At 45.6% G+C, this 25,468-nt stretch overlaps 1 protein-coding gene across 5 annotated transcripts in view; it reads left to right on the forward strand.

Annotated features, from left to right (window-relative positions):
* ap1g1 (adaptor related protein complex 1 subunit gamma 1) overlaps window positions 1-25,468 on the forward strand; it is a 168,512-nt gene that overhangs the window by 115,697 nt on the left and 27,347 nt on the right. For all 5 annotated transcript variants that reach the window (XM_038806532.1, XM_038806533.1, XM_038806534.1 and 2 more), the window contains 3 exons: window positions 8,478-8,605; window positions 11,966-12,070; window positions 16,344-16,482. In XM_038806532.1, the coding sequence (XP_038662460.1) occupies window positions 8,478-8,605; window positions 11,966-12,070; window positions 16,344-16,482 (372 nt within the window). The remainder of the gene's footprint in view (window positions 1-8,477; window positions 8,606-11,965; window positions 12,071-16,343; window positions 16,483-25,468) is intronic.

Genomic DNA, 25,468 nt, shown 5'->3' on the forward strand with positions numbered 1-25,468 from the left:
TAAAAGAATGAGTGGTGATCTCATTCAAACGCAATGCCAGAGAGGTTAGAGGCTATAATAATTATCCCTGGCTGGACAGTCCAGAGATGGGAGTCAAGCTTCATGATAAAGGGTTGGTCATTTTGGACTGAGATGAGAACCTTCACTTCAGAGAGTTGTGAATCTCTGGAATTGATGCCAGAGGACAGTAGTTGAATGTATTCAAGACTGAGGTTGATAAAGGCAGAGAGGCCAAGGGTATGGGGATATGATTGGAAAATAGAGTTGATATAAACAGTCTTATTGCATGGGGTAGCAGGATTGGGAGCCTATGCTTCCTCTTATTTTATCTCTTGTGTTCTATCTATAATGCCACATTATTGACAGTCTTGGTTGGAGACAAAGTATTTTAGCTACTTCACCCAATGACTATAATCTATTTGGTGTTGTTGCACATCAGCAAGCCCCAACATGTGCAGCTTTCATCTTCTGACAAAGACTGCTATAGTACAGGAGGCCCTCAGGCTTGCAACACGGTTGATACCTGGAACCGCATTATAAGTCGAAACGCTGGAAGTTGGAACTGATTTCCCCATAGGAACGATGTTAAAATAGGAGGTGGTTCTGACGGCAGGGCAAGTACCATTTTTCCCCAGGCTCATTTGGTGTCAGCAACGCAATACTGTACTCCTGGAAAAAGGCACATTACTGTGAATGCTGGAATCTGAAACAAAAACAATAAGTGGTGGACAATCTCAGCCATCTGACAGCATCTGCGGAGAGAGAACTAAGCTAACGTTTCGAGTCTGGCAGACTCTTTCTCAAAGCTTTGGCTGTACTCCTGGATGCTCGATTATTTGACTGTTTCTCCAATCCTACCCGAGGCATTTGAAAATAAACCATTTAATATGTTGGTTACTAATAGTCGTATGTTAGTAAATTCCATGTGTGTTTTGGCGAAAACTACAGGGAACTCCTGTAGAAATGCTACCTTGTGGTATTGGAGGATAGCAATGATCTAAGCATTTGGAATAGTAAAACATATCAAATTTTTAACTAATGTCAATTCATTCCGAACAATTTAATTTAGCCAAAACTCATGTTCCATCGTGGATTAAAAATTCAGAACCAACGTCATAATTTAAAAGTGTCAATTCATAAACAGCGTAAGTGTCATCTGTCGTACTCGAATATTTGTACGGTCAAGAACAATAATTAGGAGTGAAAATCCTGGCTGGCTTTCCCTTCCATGCTGTTTAATAATTATTTCAAAGGGAATTGTTACTCTAGTCTTGTTCTTGGACCAATATGTTGCAAAAAAAAAAGTAATATTTAACTGGGATGGGGGGAAAATATGTAGGTCAGAAATGGCGAGCAAAATGCACCAGTTTGCATCCTTTTCGTACTATTATGTTTGAGGAAAAATGCTTAATTACTGATTTTATCTTGAATTTAAGAAAAAAACCTCTTAAGGAGATTATCTTCTGAACCCTTTTAATTGGAGTGTAATGGTGGTTCATATACCGCTTGTTATTTATCATGCTACACACTTTGCAAAGTAAAAAATAATCATCTAGGACTAAACAGTTTGGACATGATTTGAAGTGTGGCAAGATATGTTTTTGTTGCACGATCTGTTCAATTCTTTCCTGACCAGCCCCATCATCTTCCACTCTCAGTAAACTTATTCAATATTCTACTACTCCCATTCTAACCCATACTGTTGAAAGTTTTAAACTTCAGTCTGGATGCAAGTATCAGTCGAACACCAGATGACTTCAATGATTGTATTCACTGCGGGGCTACACCAGTGTAACTCTGGGTTACAGCAAGTGAAAAGCAATTTTCTTTCAGTTACAGTTAATTATATACTTGTACAAAACCCCTCCTTCATATATTTATTTCTTTGTCTCAATAGTCACACATTTAGTTCATTAGCTACATTATTTCTTTGTCTCAATAGTCACACAGTTAGTTCATTAGCTACATAGCATAGCAATTTTTATCTTCAGAAGGAGTAACCCATCCCCCAGCTGCGTCTCGTTTTTGCAGACAGTCACAGCCAGGATCGCGATAAGGCCACACCAAGCCGAACACGGAAGCAATTCATCTCACAAGGCACATACACATATTACACAAACCTTGACATTCCATTTCCCATCAAGCTCTGATTCTATCTCGAGCCAAACTCTCACTGTCGCACCAGGTCCTGCTCATCTTTTTATTTATTTGCTTGTGGAATGTGATCGTCGGCCGGGCCAGTGTTTTATTGCACATCCCTGATTGACCTTGAGAAAGTAGCGGTGAGCTGCCTTGAACCGCTGCAATCCATGTAACAAGGTGCACACAGTGCTGTTAGAAAGGGAGTTCTGAGATTTTGGCCCAGCAACAGCGAAGAAACTGCAAAATAGTTTTTAGCCAATCAGAACATTTCCAAATTTAAAATTTTTATTAAAATAAAAATACTGCAGATGTCGGTAGTCTGAAATAAAAACAGGAAAATCTCTAAATCCGTCAGCATCCGTGGAGAGAAAAAACCGTTAATGTTTCGAGTCCATATTAGAAGTCATGCACCCAGGTTCTCTCTCCAGAGATGGAACCATAGAAAAATTACAGCTAAGAAGGAGGCCATTTGGCCCATCTTGTCCATGCCAGCCCAAGGACACCCAGGTGCCCATTCTAATCTCACCTTCCTGCACCGGTCCATAGCCCTGTAGTTTACAGCACTTCAGAGGCAGATCCAAGTGCTTCAAAGAGTTTAGGGATTCTGTCTCTTCTCCCTGCTCAGGCAGCGAATTTCAGACAGCCACTACCCTCTGCGTAAAAACATTCTTCCTCGTGTCCCCTCTACACCTTCTACTACTTGAATCTATGTCCCCTGGTTCTAGAATTCTCTGCCAAGGGAAACAATTTTATCTGTCCATTCTCTCTTCCCCTCATAATTTTGTACATCTCTGCTGCAAACCTGATGTATTTTTCAAGCATTTTCAGTTTTGTTTGAAATTTTAATTCTCCGGTTTAAATCCCATCATGACTTTACCACTTCCCATGCTTGTAACCGACAGTAACCCTCACTTGTGCTACCATTCCTAATGCCCTGTCATCTTGTATATTTCATCCTCATTCACAGTCTTTCGCCACCATCACTGGACTCCCAGAATACTTGCCCAGGGCCATCGGGAGCGGTGCTGTTACCAGCACCCTCTACACCGACCCTCCTCCATTCTAATCCACTGGGACTCTCTTCCCCCATGCGCCCTTCCAACCCAACTCCTCACCTTTTTGGTATTTGCCCCCCCTAGTAGTAATATAATAAATTCGGGAGGCCCAACCTACTCTTTTCCCCCATGAATGAAGTGATCGACTTGTCCACTTCCTTCAAAAATGCGTTTGGCAAAAAGAGTGGCAGGCACTGAAATAGAAACCAAAATTGCTGCAACACATTAATTTTAATCGCCTGTGTTAAATTTTAAATAATGACTTATCTAAAATATATATATTACTCTTGAATCCACCAGGATGATCAAATGACCAATAGTCGTCTTGTTGAAAGATTAACTATTTAATGAGTAACAAAATAATAAACTCAGTCCTTTTACTCAATACTAAATTAGCTATAAAGAAATAAAATACAATACAGATAACTATATAACGATACACTATTCTAACAAACTAGTTCTAACTTTCACTCTAGCTATTCTATGTCTTGCTTATTCACTGCTCTGGATCACACTCTCTAACTTACTGAAAAGAGCAGGAATCCAGTTCTTATAGTATCTAACTGAGACATCTAGTATTGAAATGACTGTACTGCATTTACCGTCATTGATCATGTATATTGATATCTGAATATCACTGCAGCCTGCACCTGCCTTGCCAGTGACGGAGGGAGGCTATCCCACCTTGCCAAATCCATTTCACCCTCCCCAGCAAGCTAGTACCCGCACCACCTGCACCCCCAAATACCTGCAGTGAGTTGCTGCCCTGTGAAATGGCAGCCAACTGGGTACTCCCAACTGGGACACTACAAAATATTCACTCTTTTCCAGGTTTAATTTATATCCTGAAAAATACCTGTCGGAGAAGTCCCATTATGTTCCCCATTGATGCACCTGCCCCTAATATATATAGCAATAAATCGTCTGCATACAGAGACAACCTATATTTCCCATTGCTGCCTCAAACATTCCCACAATCAGCGGCGCTAATTTATCCTTAAATTTCTTGTAATACTCCACTGGAAAGCCATCTGGCCCTGCCACCTTTCCTGATTGCATCTTCCCAATTGCCTCCTTTACCTCCTATTCCCCCATCAACCTCTCCAGTTTAGTCCTGTCTTCTTCCTCCAGCCTCAGATACTCCAATCCGTCCTTGAACTCTTGCATCCCCTGATCCTCCCCTGGTGGCTACAACCTATACAAATTTTCATAAGAACTCCTCAAACACCTTATTAATCTGGTCCGGGGCCACCAGAAATTTTTCCTTCCAATCCTGCACCTTGACAATTTCCCTCGCCGCCGCCTCCCTCTGAAGTTGGGCTGCCAGCCTTATCCCCATACTCCTAAATCGCTCACCTCGCCAGCCTCAATTGGCACACTGCCTTCTCTGGACAACCGATCAAAGCTAGCCTGTAGCTCCCTCCTGTCCAAAAGTGGCGGGTCTGCATCCCCCATGTACCTCGTGTCCATCTCCGACATCTCATCTATCAGCCTTTGACACTCTTCCCCTCCCCTTTATCCACCTTGACCTTAAATTATATCACCTCCCCCCTCACTACTGCCTTTAGGGCCTCCCATACCACGGCCTATGATAATTCCCCAGTACAGTTAAAGCCCGCATGCTCATCAATCACCCTCCTGATCTTCTCGCAAAAACTTTTGTCCACCCAATGCGGGCATAGTCCAAAATTGCTATCGCCAAATACTCTGATCCCCTAACCCAAGCCAACAGCGCTAACCTCCGGACTGGGCAAGTGAGCACGGCTGTGACCTGTCCAACCTTGGCTCTTGCACCAAATTCCAATCGCCTCCCACTATTAGCTTGTGCGAATCCAAGTCTGGAATGGCTGCCTCACAAATCCTGCATATCCACTTCCTGTGGAAAACACTTCACCCTGTATTGGCCCTCTGTCTCTCTCTCTCTCTCTGTGTCTCTCTCTGTGTCTCTCTCTCTCTCTCTCTCTCTCTCTCTCTCTCTCCTCTCTCTCTCTCTCTCATCTCTCTCTCTCTCTCTCTCTCTCTCTCTCTCTCTCTCTCTCTCTCTGTCTCCCCCCCCCCCCCCCCCCCCCCCCCCCAAAGTGTCTACTATGTACGTATTGTGTATGTTCCTCGGCCACAGAAAAATACTTTTCACTGTGCTTTGGTACATGTGACAATAAATCAAATCATCATCGCTTTTCACACCCCCTAGGCTCACCAAAACCTGTTCGATCAGGTTCCAATGACCGCAGCACCTCCCCACAATTGCTAATGTGGAGGCCCATGCCTAGGCCCCACTCCTCTCCAAAACCCTCCCTCCACTCGGGTCCCGGGAAAACCAAGAAATTCCCTTCAAGCAAACGCACAAACCCCAGAATACCATCATTGTGAAAAAGAAAAAAAATCCTAATTCCTACCTTATTCAAATAGGCAACTTCACCCCATTCAACACATATAACAATATGAAATTATAAAAAAAATAGAAATATATACAATCTTTCACCCCCACCTTCAGTCCAAGACCAATCCTCTGTTCCATTTCTCATTTCTGCCCCAGTCCTTCTACCCTCACACTGCAGCTTCCACCGCCTCAAAATAAGTCTTTGGAGTTATAGGCCACCCTCAACTTAGCTGGGTACACTACACCGAACCGCGCACCGCTGTTATACAGTGGCGTCTTCACTGCCAAAGGCTGACCGCCTCCTCGCTAACTCCACGGTTAAGTCCTGGTATATACATATACCAGCTCCAGCCCAATGTACCTCCCACTTCTGCTTTGCGCAGCTAAGGACCTTCTCCTTCATGTGGTACCTACGGAAACAAATAATCACTGCTCTTGGCGGCTCATTCGCCTTCGGTTTCAGCCTCAACAACCGATGAGCCCGAGCCCGAGGGATTTTCCCCCTCCTCCAATAGCTCCGCCAACATCTTGGCAAATGCTCTGTCAGCCTCGGGCCCTCCACCCCTTCGGGCAGGCCCACGATCCTCAGATTTTGCCACCTAGATCTGTTTTCCAGGTTCTCCACCGTGGCTCGCAGACCCTTATTGGCCTCCACTACCCTCTGCAGCTCCTCGCCCATCGAAGTAAGCTGATGGCTGTGTTGAAACAAGGCCTCCTCCACTCCCTTCAGTTTCTCAGCCTACCCCTGCACCTCAGCCGATGTCCTCTACACCGCCGCCTTCACCAGGGCAATTGCCTCCTCCACCAGCACCCTCAATGCCGGCATCATCTCCTTCCTCATCACTTCCATGTGCTTTGCAAACTGTTTCAAATTCCAAAATCATCACCTCGTCATCTTTTCTGCCGTGAACAGTGTGACCCCAGCTAGTGACCCAGCCTCCACCATCTTTCCAGTTGCTGAGCTGACCCTTTCACTCGAGGCCGAACATTCACTTGCCCCTTTCTTCACAGAGGCTTTCTTTTGTTTTTTGGACATCCTCCTCCTTCCTCATGTCGTCCTGCACTTACTCAATGCAAAATTGTCCCTGGGACCGGGTGTCAAATTCTAAAAAATCAAGCCGAGAGCAGGAGCCACCCAAGGTGCAACTTCCTCCGACATGCCACCACCAGAAGTGGCCATTTATTGCCACTGGGGTTTCACTTGTCTCCTTGCACAAAAACAAAACAAGACACCCGCACAAACCGGTGTTCCAAGTTGGGATACCCTCACAAATGGCATCAGCTTTGTGGCACTTGTACATCCAAATACTACAAAAATGTTATGAGGGCCTCTGCCTCCACCACCTTTCCAGGCAGTGAGTTCTAGACTCTCACCACCCTCCGGGTGAAAATGCTTTTCCACTCATCCCCTCTAAACCTCCTGCTCTTACTGTAAAATCCATGCCCCCTGGTCATTGACCCCCTCCACCAAGGGGAAATGTTTCTTCACGTTTACTCTATGCCCCTTGTAATTTTATACATCTCAATTCATATGCCCCCTCACTCTCCTCTACTCCAAGGAAAACAACTCCAGTCTATCTCTTCATAGCTAAAACTCTCCAGCCCAGGCCACATCCTGGTAAATCTCTTCATCCTTTCTAGTTTTATCACACCCCTCCTATAATGTGGATTCCAGAACTCTACACAAAACTCTAGCTGTGGCCTAACCAACATTTTTTTACTGTTCCAGCATAACCCCCCTGCTCTCAAACTCTGTGCCCTGGCTAACAAAGGAAAACATACCATATGCCTCCTTAATCACTATCTACCTGTCCTGCTACCTTAAGGGACCAGTGTACATGAACACCAAGGTCCCTCTGATCTATGTGCTTCCCAGGGTCCTGCCATTCATCATGTATTCCCATGCCTTGTTTGTCCTGTCCAAATACATCACCTTACTCTTATCTGGATTGATTCCATTTACACTGACCACATCTGACCAGCCTATCTATATCCTCCTGTAATCTAAGGCTATCCTCTTCACTATTCACCATATATAGTTGATTCTTTTAGCTATGAAACTGTTCAATGATGGTCTTTTGTAGCATTTAGTAGTTTTCCTTTAAATTTCCATGCTCCCATTTGTAAAACATGCTTCAGATTTTTGATTTATCATCCCAACTTTACAATGAGAATGAACGAGAAGTGCTTTGAAAATGCTTTCTTACGTTATTTATTTGAACTTGGCTTTCTTGAACTGATTAAAAATAATTTCATTTGAATGCAGGTGCACTTCAGATGTGTTCCTGTTTTGGAATGATGAGATAGGAGTTGGACTTATAAGAGGGTTTAGCAAAATAATTTCATGATTATTAAAATATAGGACAGTGGTGTGATCAGAAAATGGGACGTTTGGAATACACCCAACCAGTTAGAAATTGCATTTATTGTGATAGCCAGTAAGTGGCACTCTAATCTTGTAAATCAGTATTCGTTTGGCAGTTTCTTAAGCTAATTTTAATGCCCTGAAATTTTTCATTTTCTTTAGCTATATATTTAACAGGAAGGCAATGTAGGATTGATCTGCACAATGCGCAGTTAAAAATCACAGTCAAAGGGTGGCACGTGGCACGTTGGTAGCACTGCTGCCTACGGTGCTAAGGACCCGGGTTCGAATCCCAGCCCTGGGTCACTGTCTGTGTGGAGTTTGTACATTCTCCGCGTGTCTGCGTGGATTTCACCCCCACAATCCAAAGATGTATAGGTTAGGTGAATTGGCCACTCTAAATTGCCCCTTAATTGGGGGGAAAAAATAATTGGATACTCTAAATTTATTTGAAAACAAATCACAGTCAATAGATTGTGTGCCGAGAATATGTTCAAAATGGTTGACTGATCATTAGTTCCTTTTACCCCAACAGGTGACAGAAGATGAAGTTATGGATGTATTAGAAAGTCTACTACAGTCAAACATGTCAACATCTGTAGCAAGGGGATACGCTCTCACTGCAATTATGAAGCTAAGCACAAGGTTTACCATAAATGTGAAGTAAGTAAGTTCACTCTCGAAAGAGGGGAAAATATATATGTTGGAAATCTGATTTTCAATATAGATTAACAGGGACAGTGGCGTCATGATGATGTTATGGGATAGTAATCCAAATGCTGAGGCTAATTCTCAAGGGACACTGGTTCATATCTCACAATAGCAGCTGGTGGAAATTAAAACCAATTAGCTAACATCTGGAATGAAAAGCTAGTCTTGGTAATGATGGCCATGAAAAGTATTGGATTGCTGCAAAAAAACAATCTGGTTCACTAATTCCCTTTAGGGAAGGAAATCTGCCATCCTTGCCTGGTCTAAATGTGCTTGAAGACCCACCCAATGTAGTTGACTTCTAATTGGCAAGCCTGTTCAGGAAAAACCACAGGAATGTCCATAAGAGAGAAAACTGGATGGACCACCTTGCATCAAACCGGGCATTGGAAACCGCAATGGCACAATGTCTAGTTGATACCACTTGTGCAAAAAGTGGGAGAGCCGTCCCTCAGTCGAGTCCAGCAGCAGCCTGACAGTCATACTGACGGAATTTCATCTTTACACAGGGATAATGTCTTTTGATATTGGCTGTATAGCTGTCCCACCAGAGATGACAGGACATTGGCATTCAGTCAGGACGGAATTACCCTGGAAATCCAGCATGACATCAGACTCTCTGAAGTCTCATGGTTTAAAGTCAGACATAGCCAAAGAAACCTTCTGCTGAGTAAACAGACAGTCAATCCCCCTTGGCTGAAGAATCAGTTGTCCTCCATGTTTAATATCAGTTGGAAGAAACACAGAGATTGGCATGGACATGGAATGTACTCTTGACTGGTGAACTTCCATGTCCATCACCCAAGGGTGTAACACCATTTCTGACCAAATTGGCTAAGCCCTCAAGGATTTACCTGTTAATCTGGGCCTGTGAACTGGTGGGGGAATGAATAAGAGACGAAACCTACTTGACCTTACCCTCCGCAATCTACCTATCGTCAATCCATCTGTACCTGACATTCTAATGGGAGTGACCAGTACACAGACCTTATGGCAATAATGTCCCATCTTCACATTCAGGATATCCTCCATGTGTGGCACTGCCACTGTCTAAATAGGATAGATTCAGAACCGATCTAATAACTCATGAGGCACTGTGGGCCAAGAGCAGCAGTAATGCTATATTCATCCACACTCTGTAACCTCAGCCTGACATATCCCTCACTCTAGAATTATCGTGTAGCTGAGAGATCAAACCCAGTGCAACGAGGAGCTCGGGAGTGCATGCCAGGAGCAACACCAGGCATACCTGAAAATGAGCTGCTGATTTGATGCTACAACACTGAACTACATGTATGCCAAACAGTAGAAACTGCAGGTGATCCCACAACCAACGGATTAGATCAAAGCTTTGTGGCCCCTTCAGAACTGGAAGAGGGGGCTCCATTCTCCAAGATGGGGAAGCCCAGTACCAGTGGTGAGGCTGAACTATTTGCAGCCGCCTTCAGCTAGAAGTGCTGAGTGGATGAGCCACCCCTCCCTGTGTCACAGATACCAGTCTTTAACCAACTCTGTTCACTCTATGCAATATCCAGAAACTGCTGAAGACGCTGGATACAGCAAACACTATAGGCCCATAGTAGCACTGAAAGCATGTGCTCCAGAACTAGCCATGCCGTTTAAGCTGTTCCCGTACAGCTGCAACACTGACATCTACCCAACAATGGGGAAAATTGCCCAGGTATGTCCAGTCTACAAAAAACAGGACACATTTAATATGACGAGTCTAATGCCTCATCAACCTACTCTTTATCATCAAAGCGATGGAAGGTGTCAATGACAGTGCTATTAAGTGGAACTAGTAATAATCTGCTCCGTTTGGATTCTGAGTTTGGACCGCAACTCCTGACCTCATTTCAACTTTGATCCAAACGTGAACAAAAGAGCTGAACTTAAGTGACTGCCCTTTACATCTATGCAGCATCTGACCAAGCGTGGCATCAAGGAGCCCTAGCAAATAAGTCAATAGGAATAGGAAAAGCGCTCTGGTTGGAGTCACACCTGGCATGAGGAAAGATGGTTGGAGTGGTTGGGTGTCAATCATCTCAGATTTACAGCATTGCTACAGGAGTTCCTTGGGGTACTGACCTGGTTCAACCCCCTTGAGCTGCTTGATAATGATCTTTCCTCCATCATTAGGTTAGATGTTCACTGTGCCATCATCCATATTCAGTACCATTTGTGACTCTTGAGATACTGAAACAGATCATGTCTATACATAATATTAACAATATAATAATAATCGCTTAAAGCACCTAGTCACCACATTCCGGCGTCTGTACAGGAAGGTCTTTATGGGATTTGAACCCATGCTGCTGCCTTGTTCTGCATTACAAGCCAGCTGTTTAGTCTGCTGTGCTAAACCAGTCCCCACACAGCAAGGCCTGGGCGGTGCTCAGGCCCAAGGCATGGACGCATAGGTGGCAAGTAACACCACGCAATGACCAACTTCAACAAGAGAGAAACTGACCATCACCTTGACATTTAACATCTTTTCCATTGCTGAATTTCTCCACCATCAATATTGGGGGCGGGGGGGTTAGCATTGACCAGAAACTGAGCTAGATCAATCCCAGAAATATTGTGGCTACAAGAGCAGAACAGAAGCTAGGAATCCTGTGGCGAGTAACTCTCCTGGCTCCCTAAAGCCTGTCCACCAACTGCAAAGCGCAAGTCTGGAGTGTGGTGGAATACTCTCTATTTGCTTGGCTGAGTCCAGCTGCAAGATTGTTTAAGCTTGACACCATTTCAAGGCAAAGCAGCCCGCTCAATCGGCACCCTATCCACCCTCATGTACACTACCTCAACTCATCAAATTTCCCTTGACAGAAACTTCTAAACCAGCAATCTCTACCACCTAAAAAGGCAAGGGCAGCAGATGCATGGGAACACCACTATGCAAGTTCCCCTCCAAACCAATTGCATTCTGACTTGAAACTGTATTGCGATTTTTCACAGTAACTTTGTTGCAGTGTTAATGTAAGCCTACTTGTGACACTAAAAGATTATTACTATTGGTGTTCCTTCACTGTTACTGGGTTAAAACCCGAAACTCCTTTCCTAACTGCACTGTGGGTGCACCTACACCAAATGGACTGCAATGGTTCACGGTGTTCAACCACCACCACCTCAAGGGCAAATAGGGATGGGCAACAAATGATGGCTTTAGCAGCACCGCTCTCGCATGCCATGAAAGAATTAAAAGATTTGATTTGTAATCCAAATTCCTTCACAGATTTGTAACAAAAGTAAAACTTATTTTTTAACGTATTGTAATGGAATGGAAATTATAACATTGGTTCATCCTTTCAGTCGAATTAAGAAGATAATGTCAATGTATGGAAGCAGCATAGATGTGGAACTTCAGCAAAGGGCTGTGGAATATAATGCACTTTTCAGAAAATTTGATCATATGAGGTATGTGCAAACTGATCAGTTGGACCATGCTGCTAACTTGTTAATTTGCATGAATTCTTGCATGCTTGAATTACAGAACTGATGGTAGTGATGGCAAATATCAATAATTTTTGTGGTAAATCCTAATGCACTGTTTTCGTTCAGGTTGTCAAACATTTTGTATGCAAGTTACTGTATAATGGAGATGTCTTAGTCGGTTCCAATCTTCCATGCTTGTGGATATTTTTTAAAAATAAATTTAGATTACCCAATTATTTTTTCCAATTAAGGGGCAATTTAGTGTGGTCAGTTCACCTACTCTGCACATTTTTGGGTTGTGGGGGCGAAACCCACGCAGACGCGGGGAGAATGTGCAAACTCCACACGGGTAGTGACCCAGAGCCGGGATCGAACCTGCGACCTCAGCACCATGAGGCAGCTGTGCTAACCACTAGGCCACCGTGCTGCCCTAATGCTGGTGGATCTTTTGACTTTTCTTATACATGCTCCTTTAGAAGCTAAAACACAATGCTGATTTGCTTTGAATCAATTATTGACACAATATTGATATCTAAAAATTATGTCAGCCCACGTGGCCAGTTTGGTTTCATTTTGTGAAGAGAAGCTATGTGGAACTTTGTTTTGTTAGAAAAATTGCAAAAGTGACTTCAGGTTCTCTCAAACCAATAATCAGAAGTCCAATAAAATGAATCCATACGTATGCTTCAATCTATTAAATATGAGAACTAATGAAGTCTTTGTAGGTTTCACTGGCTCTGTACAAGATGATCTGTGTGTCCACTAAGGGAATTAGAAGGGTGCAAGAATTTTTATAAACCAACTACGTTTTATGTCCGTGGGTCTTAATCACAGTTCATGTCCCTACATTACTGGTACCTGAACTGGAATGAAAATGCATGATCTAGATGTGAACTGTAAAGACACCACCACCACCACCAAACCCCCCCCCCCCCCCCCCCCCCCCCCCCCCCCCCTTAAACAACTGGCATTGGTCAAAATTGAATTCTTGTGTAGCTTATTTGCTTAATAGGCACAATGTTGTGACTTTGTACTGCAAAGCGGCTTTAGCTTTGTTGCTTCATGTCAAACAGACCATAAACAGTGCATTTCTATGCTGATTTGACTTTTTATTTAATCATAGAATGATTCAGAGAAGGCCATTCAACCACATGTCTGTGCTGACACTTTGATAGAGCCATGCAATTAATCCTACACTGCTTTTCTGTGTTGCCTATAAATCTTTTAAATGTGGTGTGTATTTTCAACTTGTGTACCTGTAGTGCTACTTAGGATCACTGAAAACTCTAGTGCTGTGGCTTTATCTGTCCATTAAAGCAACTGTTTCTTCAACATTCACTAAATTAATTAATTCATCTAACCAAACCTGTATGACTTTCGAGGTATCCTAGTTCAATTTATATTGAAGCCTTAAGCATAAGAAAATTGACCCTGCAGAAGGACATTTTGCCTGTCCTTCTAGTTTGTTAACTTCCATTATAACATGTAATTGAACTTTGAATATCCCTAATAATATTGCTGAATTCTTCCAAAAAGCTTACAATATTTCAAATCTAATACCCTGTATGACCAATTAATTACAAAGTTAGTGTAACTATCTGAAATATACTCAATTTCCAGATATATTTTCTGGTACTTCATTGACCTATAATTGAATTAACAAGACATTGAAAATTAATGTGCCGTTGTTTGCAGGTATCTTTCTGCCAACTTGGTTCTTTATTAATAATGGAGATTTGTGACCATTGTGCAACAGTTTATATTTTGTCAATGTGCATCCTGATGCATAACTAACCAAAGCTCTCCTGCAAAATAGTTTGTTGCATCTATTCAGCTTTGTTTGTGTTTTTTTATAAATGTTTTTTTATTGGGTTTCTGAATAATGTATATTTACTGTTATGTACCCAAAATAGATATATATTTATTATATATGTGTATATATACTTGCATAGAAGAGAAGGGAACGTGCACAAAAAACAGAACAAACAACGGCAAAAAAGAAGTTAGAATAAAATAACTGGTAGGGTATTATGTGCTAGCCCAACAACAGCAGCTCTGTAGAATTGGCCGTATTGTTTTTAGCACATGAGTAGGCATCTGTTTGGGGGGGGTACATATACATTTGGGCACCGGGGAAACAAATACAGAACAATTACAGAGGGCAATATGCGAATGGATCTGGTGTTGGTGTTGTCGCTTGCTTCTCCCGGATGGTTGTCTCTTGCTTCTCCCGGACGGTTTTCGTTGTCGTCTCGCGATAACACCCGCTTCAGCCTTCCGTCCTGTCTTTTGCCTGTATTTTCCTTTTTCTCTGCTCCTGTAGATGCCAAGTTTGTTGTTTCCCGTGCCCTTTCCGCCTGTCATTCCCTTGCCCCCACCTCCCCACCCCCACCTTACTGGTTCACCTCTATTGTTCCCTGTCTCCTCCTTCTTCCACCCCCTCCCATCTCCTGTGGTTCACCTTTTATCGGCTACTTTGCCCTGATTCCTGGATATTCTTCTGCTTGTTCGTTGGCCACAAACGGGTCCCGGAACAATTGGCTGAATGGCTCCCACGTTCTGTGGAAGCCATCGCCTGACCCTCGGGTGGCGAATTTGATTTTCTCCATTTGGAGAGATTCTGAGAGGTCGGACAGCCAGTCTGCGGCTTTAGGTGGTGCTGCTGACCGCCAGCCGAACAGCTGATCAGGGAGGCAAAGGCAAGGGTGTCCGCCCTCCTCCCCAGGAATAGATCTGGCTGGTCTGATACCCCAAACACCGCCACTTTCGGGCAGACCGCCACTTTAGGGCATAGCTGCACCCTCATCCCCACCACCTTGGACATTGCCTCGAAAAAGGCTATTCAGCACCCTGCAAGTTTGGGGCAAGACCAGAACATGTGGGTGTGGTTGGCGAGGCCTCCTTGACACCGTTCACATCTATCCTCCACCTCCGGGAAGAACTTACTCGCATGAGTTCTTGTTAAGTGGGCTCTATGTACCACTTTTATTTGCATCAGGCTTAGCCTTGCGCGTGTAAAGGTGGGGTTGACCCTATTTAGTGCTTCGCTCCAGAGTCCCTGCCCTATTTCGATCCCCAGGTGGTCCCCTCATTTCTTTCTTGTTGCGTCCAGTATGGTGTCTGCCCTTTCTGCCAGTCGGTCATACATGTCGCTACAGTTCCCTTTATCTAGGATGCTTACGTCCAGTAACTATTCCAGTAATGTCTGTCGTGGCAGTTGCGGATGCGTCCTTGTTTCCTTTCGTAGGAATTTTTTGAGTTGCAGGTACCTTAGCTCGTTCCCCCTGGTAGGCTGGAATTTCTCCGTCAGTTTGTCCATTGTTGCGACCCTGCGATCCATGTATAGGTCCCTGACCGTCAGTGTCCCAGCTTTGTTTATGTTGTATTGTCAGCAAATTTCAGATGCTTGCCATCTGTCTTTCATTCAAAGTTACTTAATTCGAAAGTTAATATAACTTTTTAACACTAAGCACTACATTCTACTTTCCTTTTATTTACCTTAATTCAAATCATCGGATAAATCAATTTTAATGTCAAATTAATCTGTAAAATCTGTTTAATGTTTAATGTTTCTTTACTTATAATTATAGACCATTCGACTCAGCTAGTTTGTGTTGGTGTTTACATACCAGACAAGCTTCCTCACTTCGCCTTTCAGCATATTTTCTATGTACTTGTCTAGTTACCTTTTGAAAACATCCAAGTTATTTGCCGTAGCGAGTTCCACATTTCAACCGCTCCCAAGTCAAGACATTTCTTGTATTTCCTTATTGAATTTATTAGTAACTATTTTGTATTCATGGCTCCTACTGTTGGATTTGCTTCACATTGACCCTGCCCACACACTAGAAATACATCCCAGTACTTTGATAGCATATTTAGATACTTTGCTATCTTTTCTGTTGCTTTGCTAACCAAAAGTACTCTGGCATGTGGAACTGTTTTAAACATTTCAAGTGGGTACATATTGAACATAACTGAATGCAAAGAATGAACGTAAAAACTAGTGTGTGCTGGCAAAAATACTAAGTTATTGAATTATGATACAAATAGCAGGAAGATCTTTTTCTAATTATGGAAAATATATTGCTATCTAACCAAACACTTCTGGTCTGCATGAGGGAGCATAAAAAGTTAGGTAAGCTTTTCAAATGAATTTATTTAATTTCATAAGGATAAACATTTAATCAAGAATGAATCAAACTCCTGTTTAGCAGAGGAATTGCATGACTGAAGCATTATTTGTATCCAATAGATCTGCACTGCTGGAACGAATGCCTATAATGGAGAAGGTAACTAATGGGCCTACAGAAACTGCACCGACTAATGGAGAGGCAGAGCCCATGAAAGTGGAACCAAAATTGCTATCTACTGCTCCTCAGTCTAGTAATCAGGTAACGTGAAATATTCAGTGATTGGTGTATTTTCTCAAATTCAATCTAATGATTTCAATAATATTTTTGGTCACATTGCTTATTTTGGGAGACCTACTGAAGTCCACCTGTATACCCGTGGATGTTTGTACTTTGAGACCTAAAGTAAGTGTACTTTTCTGGATTTTTTTTTTCATATATATTCACCAGCACCACTGCCATTCCATCTAGCTTCCTGCTAACCATAACAAATCTGCCTCTCGGGTCTGCCTCTATCTTACCCACCTTGTTTTAAAGTCCAGTCCTGAATGAAACACTTGCCCGACCCATATCGTCTTTAATCTAATTTGGTCTCCCAGCTTCAGGTGTGTCTCCTGTAACATGGCCACATCCGCGTTTAACTGTCTCAGGTGTGTGAACACATGGGCTCTCTTAACCAGCCCGTTCAGTCCACAAACATGCCACGAACACTGCTGCCCACGGCGCTGAGGACCCGGGTTCGATCCCTGCCCTGGGTCTCTGTCTGTGGGGAGTTTGCACATTCTCCCCATGTCTGCGTGGGTTTCACCTCCACAACCCAAATATGTTCAGGGTAGGTGGATTTGCCACGCTAAATTGCCCCTTAATTGGAAAACAATAATTGGGTACTCTAAATTTATTTTAAAAAGGATATCTCAAAGTTCCAGTGTGAGCACCAATAACCTGTGCCAGAGAGCAGAGATCGTCCACGACCTCGCTCATAATGGCAGCCATCATCTCAATGCCAACAGCATCACTAAAACGTAGGCCCGCTCACCAGTGAAACTGTCACTGCAAACCGGGCCTTCTGGCTGCCTCCGACTGCCTCAATCAAACAACAAATTTCTTGACTTGGCTCCTCATTGCCAAAATCTAGCCAGGGTTTCCCAGGAACATAACACCGGGCATACACACCAGAATCAAATAATTATGGGTTGTGCATCAAGATTTTTAAACAAAGGATTAAAAGATAAAAAGCACCATAGCTCGTGAAATCACAGCTGCTCCTGTGCTCACGTCATGCGACCCACCCCCCTCATCAATTGTATTTTAATCTAATCATTACTTCCACTGAAAACTCAGCTGAATTATGGTAATCTTAGCCATACTGTCCGAGGTTTCCAGATTCAGTCTACAGTTTTTATTGGGTGACGGCACGTAGCACATTAGTTAGTACTGTTGCTTCACAGTGGCAGGGACCCGGGTCCAATTCCTGACTTGTGTCACTGTCTGTGTTGAGTCTCCACATTCTCCCTGTGTCTGCGTGGGTTTCCTCCGGGTGCTCTGATTTCCCCCCATAATTCCCGAAAGACGTGCTTGTTCGGTGAATTGGACATGCAGAATTCTCTCTCCGTGTACCCGAACAGATGCCAGAGTGTGGCGACTAGGGGATTTTCACAGGAACTTCATTGCAATATTAATGTAAGCCTACTTGTGACACTAGAGTATTATTATTACAAACAGGACACTGTTTGGGTCAACCCGAATTGCAAGTGTGCGTTTGAGGGTGGCATCAGGCTTGTCTGTGTTACCCATCCATTCCATCATCCTCAACTGAGCACTCATTTGGAGCCTAATGTGTGCAGGAAAAATGAATACATTGGCAAAATCAAGAGTTTCTAATAGACTCAGAACTATATCTCGCCCTTTAGCTTTGAAGGAGGGGTGAAAATATCCAGGAAAGAGAGCAAGGAAAATGTGTTGAAACTACGTGTCTCCTATCTATTTGTGATACAGCCCACACCCCCAACACTCACACACAACTTCTACTCCTTCAAAGAATCAGCTCATCCTCGTCCTCGTGAGGTGCGCTCAATAGACCTCCTTCAGCTGTAACAGCCCCAACCTCGCACATGAGGTGGAGGTATTTACTCTCCGGAGCACCTCACACCAGACCCCCCTCTATAACCTCTCCCAACTCTTCCTCCCACTTTGCTTTGATCCCTTCCAGTGGTGCCTTATCCTTGTCCAAAAAAGCACCATACACCGCTGACACTACCCCCTTCTCCAGCCTCCTTGTCGTCAGCACCTCCTCCAGCAATGTGGAGGCCGGTTCCTCCGGGAAGCTCTGTATCTCCTTCCTAGCAAAATCTCAAACCTGCATGTATCTAAACATTTCTCCCTGCTGCAGCCCATACTTCGCTTCCAGCTCCCTCAGTCCTGCAAACCGACCCCTAAGAAACAAATCTTTTAGCGTCTTAATCCCCTTCTCTTCCCATTTCCGAAAACTTCCATCCCACCTCCCTGGCTCAAATCTGTGGTTCCCCCGAATTGGCATTTCCCTTGACCCTGCCCCCAACCCGAAGTGTTGGCGAAACTGCTTCCAGATTTTCAATGAAGCTATTATTACCGCACTCAGAGTATTTTCCCGGAGCTATCGGGAGCGGCGCTGTTGCTAGTGCTTTCAGTCCCGACCCCCTGCACAAACTCTCCTCCATTCTGACCCACTGGGAATCAACCCCTCTGACCCAGCTCCGCACCGTCTCCACATTCGCCGCCCAGTAGAAGTACATCAGGTTCAGGGAGACCCAAACCCCCTGCCTGCCTTCCCCTCTGTAGCAGCACCTTTCTCGCTCTGGCCACCTTCCCTCCCCATATTAACGAGGTAATCCTTCCCTCAATCTCCCTGAAAAAAGCCTTTGGCAGGAAACTCGGTAGGCATTGAAAAATAAACAGAAATCGCGGCAACACATTCGTTTTAACCGCCTGTACCCAACCCGCCAGTGACAGAGGGAGACCGTCCCACCTTGCCAGATCGGCTCTCCTCACCAAACTAGAGATGTTGTACCTGCGAAGCCTCCCCCACCCCCAGGCAACCTGCACCCCAGATACCTAAAGTGAGTCCTTGCCCTACGGGATGGCAGCACCCCCACCCACAGCCGAGACACCACAAAATACTCACTCTTGTCCAGGTTCAGATACCTAAAGTGAGTCCTTGCCCCCACCCCCGGCCGAGACACCACAAAATACTCGCTGTTGTCCAGGTTCAGCCTGTACCCTGGGAACGACCCAAATACTCGCAGTAGCTCCAATATTCCCCCTGTCGACCCACTCGGCTCCGACACATGCAGCAGCAAGTCGCTGGCATATAAAGACACCCTATGCTCTATCACTCCCGCACTATTCCTTTCCATGCTCCCGAACTACTTAATGCGATGGCCAACGGCTCAATCGCAAGTGCAAACAGAATAGGACATCCCTGCCTCGTCCCACGGTGGAGAGAAAAGTATCTCAAGCTGATGTTGTTTGTGCGGACACTCGCCTTCGGCTCTTTATATAATAGCTTTACCCAGTTCACAAATCTTGGTCCAATCCCAAACCGCTCCAGAACTCCCATCAAGTACACCCACTCTACCCGGTCAAACGCCTTCTCGGCGTCTAATGCCACAACCACCTCTGTTTCCTTTCCTTCCGCCGGTGCCATAACGACGTTCAAAACCCTCCTGATGTTGGAAAACAGCTGCCTCCCTCTCACGAGCCCCGTCTGATCCTCACCTATCACCTTCGGAAGGCACTCCTCCAGCATACCCACCAGTACCTTCGCCAATACTTTTGCGTCCACATTCAGAAGTAATATGGGCCTATACGACCCATACTCTGTCCGATCCTTATCTTTTTTTTTAGCCATGATGTGGAGATGCCGGCGTTGGACTGGGGTGAGCACAGTAAGAAGTCTTACAACACCAGGTTAAAGTCCAACAGGTTTGTTTCAAACACGAGCTTTCGGAGCACAGCTCCACGAAGGAGCCGTGCTCCGAAAGCTCGTGTTTGAAACAAACCTGTTGGACTTTAACCTGGTGTTGTAAGACTTCTTACTGTTTTTTTTTAGCAGCAGTGAAATCGATGCCTGCCCTAAGGTTTGTGGCAGCACCCCCTTCCCTATCGCCTCTTCAAACATCCCCACCATCAGGGGTGCCAGCTTATCCTTGAATTTTTTATAATATTCCACCGGAAACCCGTGCCACCTTCCCTGACTGCATCCTCCCAATCGCATCCTTTATCTCCTGCTCCACTATTGCTCCTTCTAATGTAGCCCTATCCCCCTCCCCTAGTCTTGGGTACTCCAACCCATCTAGAAATTCCTGCATCTCATGGTCTCCCCCGGGTGGCTCTGACCTGTAAAACCTCTCATAAAATCCCTCAAAAACCTTATCAATCAGCTCCGGAGCCACCACCAACTTCCCTGCCCTATCCCTCACCTGAATAATTTCCCTTGTTAGCAGGTCAGCTCCGCAGGCAAGCAGTGGCAAGGAAAATTCGCAGTCCATGTTCATAAACCGCACCCCTTGCTCGTCTCAGTTGGCGCACCGCCTTCCTGGTAGACAGTTGGTCGAAGCTCGCCTGTAGTTCCTTCCTCCTTTCCAGCTTCGCTGGGTCCCCATCCTCTGCATAACCCCTATCTACCTCCAACATCTCGTCTATTCCCCTCTGCTGCTCCAACCTCTCCTCTTTGTCCACCCTGGCCTTAAACGATATTACCTCACCACCACCGTTAGAGCCTCCAAGACCACTGCCTTCGACACCTCACCCGTACAGTTGAAACCTACATATTCCTTAATTACCTGTTCAATTTTCTCACAGAACACTTGGTTCCCCAAAAGCCCACATCCAGCTTCCACCCGGCCTCTGCGCTACCCCATCTCCAGTACCATATCCACCAATATAGAGTATGATCTGACACTGCAATTGTCGAGTATTCCGACCCCTTAACCCCAGCCAGCAAAGCCTTCCCCACCACAAAGACGCCGATCCGCGAGTTTACCTTATGGACTGCTGAGAAAAACGTGTACTCCCATTCCCTTGGGTGCAGGAACCTCCAAGGGTCCACCCCTCCCATTTCCATCATTAGCCCAGCCAGGGCCTTCGCCCCCTGCCCGCCCCCCCGATGGGACCAGCGTGCGCGGCCGTGATCTGTTCAACCTTGGCTCCTGCACCAAGTTCCAGTCCCCCCCCCACAATCAGTTTGTGTGTGTTTAAGCCGGGGATGGCCCCAAACACCACCTTCGCGAATCCCACATCGTCCCATTGGGACCGTATGCACTTAACAGCGCCACTAATCTCCCCTCCAGCGCCCTGTCACAATCACATACCTACCGCCCTGATCTGCCACTACCTTCTCCATCTGGAAGCGTACCCTTCTGCTGACTAACACCGGTACCCCTCGAGCCCTTCCGTCAAATCCAGAGTGAAACACTTGGCTAACCCAGCCCTTCTTAAGTCTCACCTGGTCGTTCACCCTCGTGAGTCTCCTGCAGCATTGCCACATCGGCTTTTAAACTTTTCAGATGCGTAAGCACCCTTGACTGGACCTCCTAGCCCCCTCGCGTTCCACGTACTATCCTAACTGGGGGTCTCTCATTCTCCCCCCCCCCAACCCTTATTCACCATCATCATACCACCTGGCCCTGCCCCATAAGCCTGAACCGCCCCTATCCATTGTTAACATCGAACATCCCCCTCGCAAGAAACCCCCCTACATTTCCCCTTGAAAAAACATCTCCCAGCTTCAACCCCCCCCGCTCGCCTCGTAGGCCCATTGAAGCCTGCTATCCAGACTCCAACGTCCGCAGCCCTCCTCTCACCTTACCTCCGTTCACTAGCTGACTTTAGTTAGCTAGCGCGGGTGGCTCCCCCGCTAAGATATATCATTCCCTTCCACCCAGCCCCAGAGAAAGAAAAAACAAAACCAACAATCCAACCCATACAATTCACTAACATCAGATTTAACCGTCGCAACACAGAACCCAACCATTAACTTGAACTCTGTAACAATGCAAAGAGAAGTAAATTACAATACACATCAGTAAAAAGAAAGTTGTAGCATTTAAACATTTTCCAGCTCCCCAAACGATCCACAGTCTCTCTTCCAGCTCTGCTCCTCATGTCTGTCCCAAGCCTTCTGCCCTCGCGAACGCCTCAGCCACCTCCGCTCTCTCAAAAGAAAAGTCTTTGGCGTTATAAGTTGCCCTCAGCTTCGCTGGGTACATCATACCAAATCGCACCCTTCTTGTACAATGCCGCCTTCACCCACCTGAATGCCGCTCGTCTGTTTGCCAACTCAACCGTCAAGTCCTGATAGATCCGAACTCCAGCACTGTCCCACTGCACCTCGCGCTTCTGCTTCGCCCAGCTTAATACCTTCTCCTTCATGCAGTACTTATGGAAGCAGATAATTACTGTTCTTGGCGGCTCATTCACCTTGGGCTTTGGCCTTAATGATCGATGAGCTCGGTCCAGCTTGTACTGGGAGGAGTTCCCACCCTCCTCCACAGCTCCGCCAACTTCTTAGTGAAGTACTGTGTTGGCCTTAGGCCCTCTGTCCCTTCGGGCAAGCCCACAATTCTCAGATTGTGCCGTCTCGAGCGGTTCTCCAAGTCTTCGAGCTTTGCTCGGAGTCCTCTGTTGACCTCCTCCACTCTCCGCAGCTCGTCCCCCATCGAGGTGAGCTGGTTGCTGTGTCATGACACTGCTTCCTCCACTTCCTTCATCTTCTCGCCCTGCTCTCTCACCTCGGCTGATGTCTTTGCCACAGCTACCCTCACCGGGGCGATCGCCTCCTCCAACGATTTCAATGCGACCGCCGTCTCCTTCCTCAAAGCCTCCGTATGCCTCACAAGCTACTTTTCCAACTCCACAGCCATCAGCTCGGTCATCTTCACGTAAGTAGTGCGGCCCCACCTTGCGGTCCGGCATCCGCCATCTTGTCCGCGCTTTTGCTGGCCTTCTCATTGAATGGCGTACCCGGGTTTTCTTCTTCCTAGCTGCTTTTCGCATACTCTAACGACTTCTTATTTCTTCTTTCCTCCTTCAATCCGAAAATAACGAAGTAATTATTTTCACAAATTTTTCCCCCAAAAATTCCAAGTCAGGAAATCTCTTCCTCCGGGAGGGACTGGACTTCAAAGGTCCATTTTCAGTGGGAGCCACCCAGTGTGCTCTCATCCCCCTCTACATCGCGTTCTGCACTCAGGCCTGCCACCTCGACTGCCTTGCCTCGTGTCAAGCTCCGCCCACGCGTCCGACCTAATTCTCCGCAAAGAAGTCAATGAATGGTTGCCACCTCTGGGCGAACCCTAACAACGACCCTCTCAAGGCGAACTTTATTTTCTCCAAGCCCAGGAAACTCGCCATGTCTGACAGCCAGGCTTCCGACTTCGGGGGCTTTGACTCCCTCCAAGCTAGAAGTATCCGTCTCCGGGCTACCAGGGAAGCAAAGGCCAAAACGTCGGCCTCTTTCTCCCCCCGGACTTCTGGGGCTTCAGACACCCCAAAAATTGACACCTTCGGACCCATTGCCACCCTTATGTTCAATACTCTAGACATGATGTCCTCGAACCCCTGCCAGTATCTCCTAAGTTTTGGACACACCCAAAACATGTGGACATGGTCTGCCGGTCTTTTCAGACACTTTACACACCTGTACACCGAAGAATCTGCTCATCCGGGACACTGTCATGTGGGCCCGGTGGACGACCTTAAACTGAATTAGGCTGAGCCTGGCACGTGTTGCAGTCCCATTAACCCTGCTCAGCGCGTCCGCCCACACGCCTTCCCCAATCTCCTCTCCTCTCCCATTTATGCCTCAGTTCCTCAGTCTGCGTCTCCTCTGCCCCCATGAGCTTCTTGTAAATATCCAAGACATTTCCCTCCCCCACGCATCCTCTAGACACTACCCTATCTTGGATCCCCCTTTAATGGCAAGAGTGGAAAAGACGGCACCTGCCTGCGCAAAAAGTCCCGCACCTGAATACACCGGAATTAATTCCCCCTCGTCAACCCAAACTTGTCCTCCAGTGCCCTAAAGCCAGGGAAGCTCCCTTCCAAGAACAAATCTCCCATCTGCTCAATCCCTGCCCTCCGCCATACCCGATAAACCCTGGTCCAACCTCCCTGGAGCAAACCGATGGTTGTCACATATTGGGGACCAGACCGATGCTCCCGTTGCTCCCACATGCCTCTTCCACTGTCCCCAGATCCAAAGGGCCGCCACCACTACAGGACTGGTGGAGAAGCGCGCCGGCGGGAATGGCAGAGGCTCCGTCACCAACGCCCCCAGACTGGTGCCCCTACATGAGGCTGCCTCCATCCGCTCGCAAAGTCATTTTTAAGCACACAGATTGGTTGTGGTGAATTCCACACATGCTCCACTCTGAACCCAAGTTTGTGTCTGTGGATTTCTCCTCAGAATCACCCCAGATGATTGTGATAAGAGTTTCCAAGCTCCATTCTCACAATGCTTTCCCTTAGTGGTTTGCATTCCGAAATTCAGTCCAGGTTTTACAAATTACACTTCTGAACAAAACTTCTGCTCTACTTTTGACAGTGAATCAAGTCCTGAACTTTACACCAACTCCTTTAGGATTTCATTGTCTTGACTGCTGCACAGTGTTCACAATTGCTTTAACTCTCAATTCACAGACTATTAAAATGGCATCAAATGTTTCATCTGAAGTCTGCTGTCCCACTTTAAAATCTGGTTACTGGAATTGTCTCTTTTACTCAGGGCACTTTGTTTATTCTTTCTTGAATTCTTAACGCTACCATGGACTCTGTTCTCTTAACTCCAGTCTTGAACAATTTTTCTGTCCCAATTCCCTTGTTATTTGGACCGTAAAAACTATGAGGATTCCCTTGTCCTATCCAGCTTCTGGCAGAGTGGAGAGGTTCGCTCCCCTGTCCAGCTGCAATGTATCCAGCTAAAAATAAAAATTAGAGCTTTTTTTCCTTTAAAAGCTCCAGTTGCTAAGCAACAGCCACATGCTTATGTCTTTTATCTATTCTTCATGCTGTCGCCCTCGCTAAGCACAACAGACACCGTTAGTACTTAACCAATCCTCACACATACAAACTCCTTTGTCCAGCATGAATATATCTAAAGGTTTCACCCTTCAAAGCGCGCAAACATTAAATTAAACCCACTTATAACTGTACCTTATTTCTAATTTTTACCAATAAAAATATAAATCCCTTAAAACTATCTTTGTTTTCC

The sequence above is a fragment of the Scyliorhinus canicula genome, chromosome 9 (genome assembly GCF_902713615.1).
Source record: "Scyliorhinus canicula chromosome 9, sScyCan1.1, whole genome shotgun sequence".
Classification (NCBI taxonomy): domain Eukaryota; kingdom Metazoa; phylum Chordata; class Chondrichthyes; order Carcharhiniformes; family Scyliorhinidae; genus Scyliorhinus; species Scyliorhinus canicula.